Below are 2,815 nucleotides of genomic sequence, written 5' to 3'. Positions count from 1 at the left end.
ATTCCAGGGATCCCAACTGCAGAGCTGCCTCCAGCTCTGGGGTCAATTCCAGGGATCCTGACTGCTGAGCTGCCTCCAGCTCTGGGGAACAACATCAGGAGGACATGGAACTGCTGGAGCAACTCCAGAGGAGGCCATGGAGATGCTCCAAGGGCTGGAGCCCCTCTGCTCTGGAGCCAGGCTGGGAGAGCTGGGGGGGTTCCCCTGGAGAAGAGAAGGCTCCAGGGAGAGCTGAGAGCCCCTTGCAGGGCCTAAAGGGGCTCCAGGAGAGCTGGAGAGGGACTTGGGACAAGGGATGGAGGGGATGGAGGGACAAGACACAGGGAATAGCTTCCCACTGCCAGAGGGCAGGGTTAGATTAGAGTAGATAGCAGATGAGGGTGGTGAGGCCCTGGCATAGGTTGCCCAGAACTAGCAACACTTCTTGGTCTGCTGGAGTTATTGCCATGGAGATGCAACCTGCTCTAGGGAAAGGTGTCTGTGCCCTTTGCAAGGGGGTTGGAACAGGATGAGCTTTAAGGTCCCTTCCCACCCAAACCATTCTATGAAAGAGAGGAAATGTAGGTTAGATAGAGGGAGAAATCCTTCCCTGAGAGGGTGGGGAGGCCCTGGCACAGGTTGCCCAGAGAAGTTGTGGCTGCCCCATCCCTGGAAGTGTCCAAGGCCAGGTTGGACGGGGCTTGGAGCAACCTGGGCTAGTGGAAGGTGGGGTGGAATGAGATGATCTTTAAGGTCCCTTCCAACCCAGACCAGTCTGTGATCCTCAGATTGTGCCGTGCTGATCTCGGCCCCTTTTTGCTCCTCCTGCTGCTATGCACTGACCCCATCTCCGTGTCTCGTGTCTCTCTTGCAGCTTTGACTACGGGGACAGGTTCTGGGACATCAAAGGCAAATTCTTCAGCTGTCAGTGCGGTTCACCCAAGTGCAAACACTCGAGCTCAGCGCTGGCCCAGCGGCAGGCGAGCACCTCGGCCCAGGACACGCAGGAGAACGGGCTCCCCGACACCAGCTCTGCCACGGCAGCCGGCCCCTTTTGAGGCTCTGCTCCCCCAGAGACTGACTGCTTTTAACCCTATTAGATTCACATACTGTCCGAATTTCCATTTAAAAGAGAGGGGGAAAAAAAAAAACAAAAAAAAAGGAAAAAAAAAAAAAGAAAACGAAAGAAACAAACAGAAAAAAAAAGAAAAAAAGGAAAAAAAAAAAAAGAAACCAAACCTGCTCAAGGAAAGCCAAGGGTTCGAGACGCTTTTAGGGCTGTGCCACCGACTGTTACTTGAGGAATAAGGAGAAGCAAATCCCGGCTCCGTGATGTTGTTCTCCCCTCCCTGGTCCTGGAAAGCTGCTGGTTTTCCCAGTGGTGTGTGGAGGATTGGCTGGAGCAGCTCATTCCACAGGAGCTGCCCCCCTGTGTGACCGTGCCGAGTGTTGTCAGAGCCAAGGAGAGCCGCCCGTCCTCCGACTCCTTGGTGGATCCTCACCCCGAGTCCCTCCGGCTCACGTGTCACGGACTGGGAACACTTGCTGGGACTCTGTTTCTGGGAGCGGGAGGTGCTGGCTCTGGGTTTGCTGGGCACAGCCCCGGGGCAGGTTCTGCTGGTTGGTTTTTGTTGGTTTGGTTGGTTTTTTGGTTGGTCTTTTTTTTTTTTTTTTGTTCTAATTAACAATATCCCCCCCACACACACACACCCCCACCCTCCTCCCATCTCGCAGGACGTCGTGGTGCCGAGGAGCAACGGGCCTTTCTAACAAATTCCCTCCTTCCTTCCCAAATCCCACGGCTTTTCTCTCATCTGATGAGAAGAAGGCCACGCTCCTTCCAACCCCTGGCTCTCTGCAGAGCCCACCCCACTCCCTCCTGGGCCTTCTCCGTTACAAACCAGCTCTGCCCACGACCCTTGGCTGTGTTCCTGTCTCAGTGTTGGGTTCCTCCACGAAGGATTTCCACCCTGTCCCATTAATGGTTTTTAGAGAGAGAGAGAGAAGGTTGAAGAGGATTTTACAAGACACTAATTCCTTAAGGAAACGCAGTTTTTTTTTCCTTTTTTTAAAAGATAAATATGGATGATATATATATTATAGAGAACCTTGACTGGCTGGGGTGAAGAGCAGACGGGAAATGTCACGGTGAGAAGATCCCAGATGCCACCAGCTCGTCTGTTCCCATCACTTTGCCCAACCCTGGGCACCTTCAATTGATTTTTAAGTCACACGCTCTGAAGTTTCAATGGACTGTTTTATTTTTTACCATTATTGGAACATTGGGGACAAGCATTAAAAGACTAAAGCGAATTAAAAAATAATAATAATAATAATAAAAAAAATAAAAACGCCACAAAAAAAAGAAAAAAAAACACCAAAAAAACCAAAATGACAACAAAAAGAAACCACAAAATAAAACGGTGCTGATTCTGGTGTGATTTTTGCTCACCACGTGAATATAAACTTATCAATTGTATAAAAAGAACAAAGTGATTTTAGTATAAAAATGCAGGAAAAAAAAAACAAAACTTTTTTTAAATTGTTAGTATTGTAGTGTGAATAAATTTGCCATCACCTTTTGTGTGGTGGCTGGGCAGGTCATTATCTTAATTTTTTTTTTTTTGCATATATCTTTAAATACTGTAATTAGTGCAGTAACAAGTTTGTTTTTTTTTTTTTGTTCATCTCTTCTAGAACATTCATAATGCCATCATGTTTATTATTATTATTTTTTTTCTGTTCATGTTTTTGACAGTTTTAAAGGAGCAGCCTTTTGGCTCTGATCATTTTCTTGTTCTGTTTTCAATGAAATCAATAAAAAAAGAAAAAAAAA

At 47.5% G+C, this 2,815-nt stretch overlaps 1 protein-coding gene across 13 annotated transcripts in view; it reads left to right on the top strand.

Moving 5' to 3' along the window:
• The window catches only part of EHMT1 (euchromatic histone lysine methyltransferase 1), a 127,484-nt gene extending 125,118 nt beyond the window's left edge, over positions 1-2,366 (top strand). For 12 of the 13 annotated variants that reach the window (XM_027650168.1, XM_027650173.1, XM_027650172.1 and 9 more), the window contains one exon: positions 854-1,093. In XM_027650168.1, coding sequence (XP_027505969.1) covers positions 854-1,037 — 184 coding nt within the window. In that variant the 3' untranslated portion in view covers positions 1,038-1,093. Of the gene's footprint in view, positions 1-853 lie in introns of all 13 variants that reach the window. The other variant, XM_027650164.1, reaches the window with a different exon arrangement.
• Positions 2,367-2,815: the final 449 nt, after the last annotated feature.

The sequence above is a fragment of the Corapipo altera genome, unplaced genomic scaffold (genome assembly GCF_003945725.1).
Source record: "Corapipo altera isolate COAL_440 unplaced genomic scaffold, ASM394572v1 268, whole genome shotgun sequence".
NCBI lineage: Eukaryota > Metazoa > Chordata > Aves > Passeriformes > Pipridae > Corapipo > Corapipo altera.
Note: the sequence above shows the minus strand (reverse complement) of the source record. Positions and strands in the feature narration are given on the sequence as shown.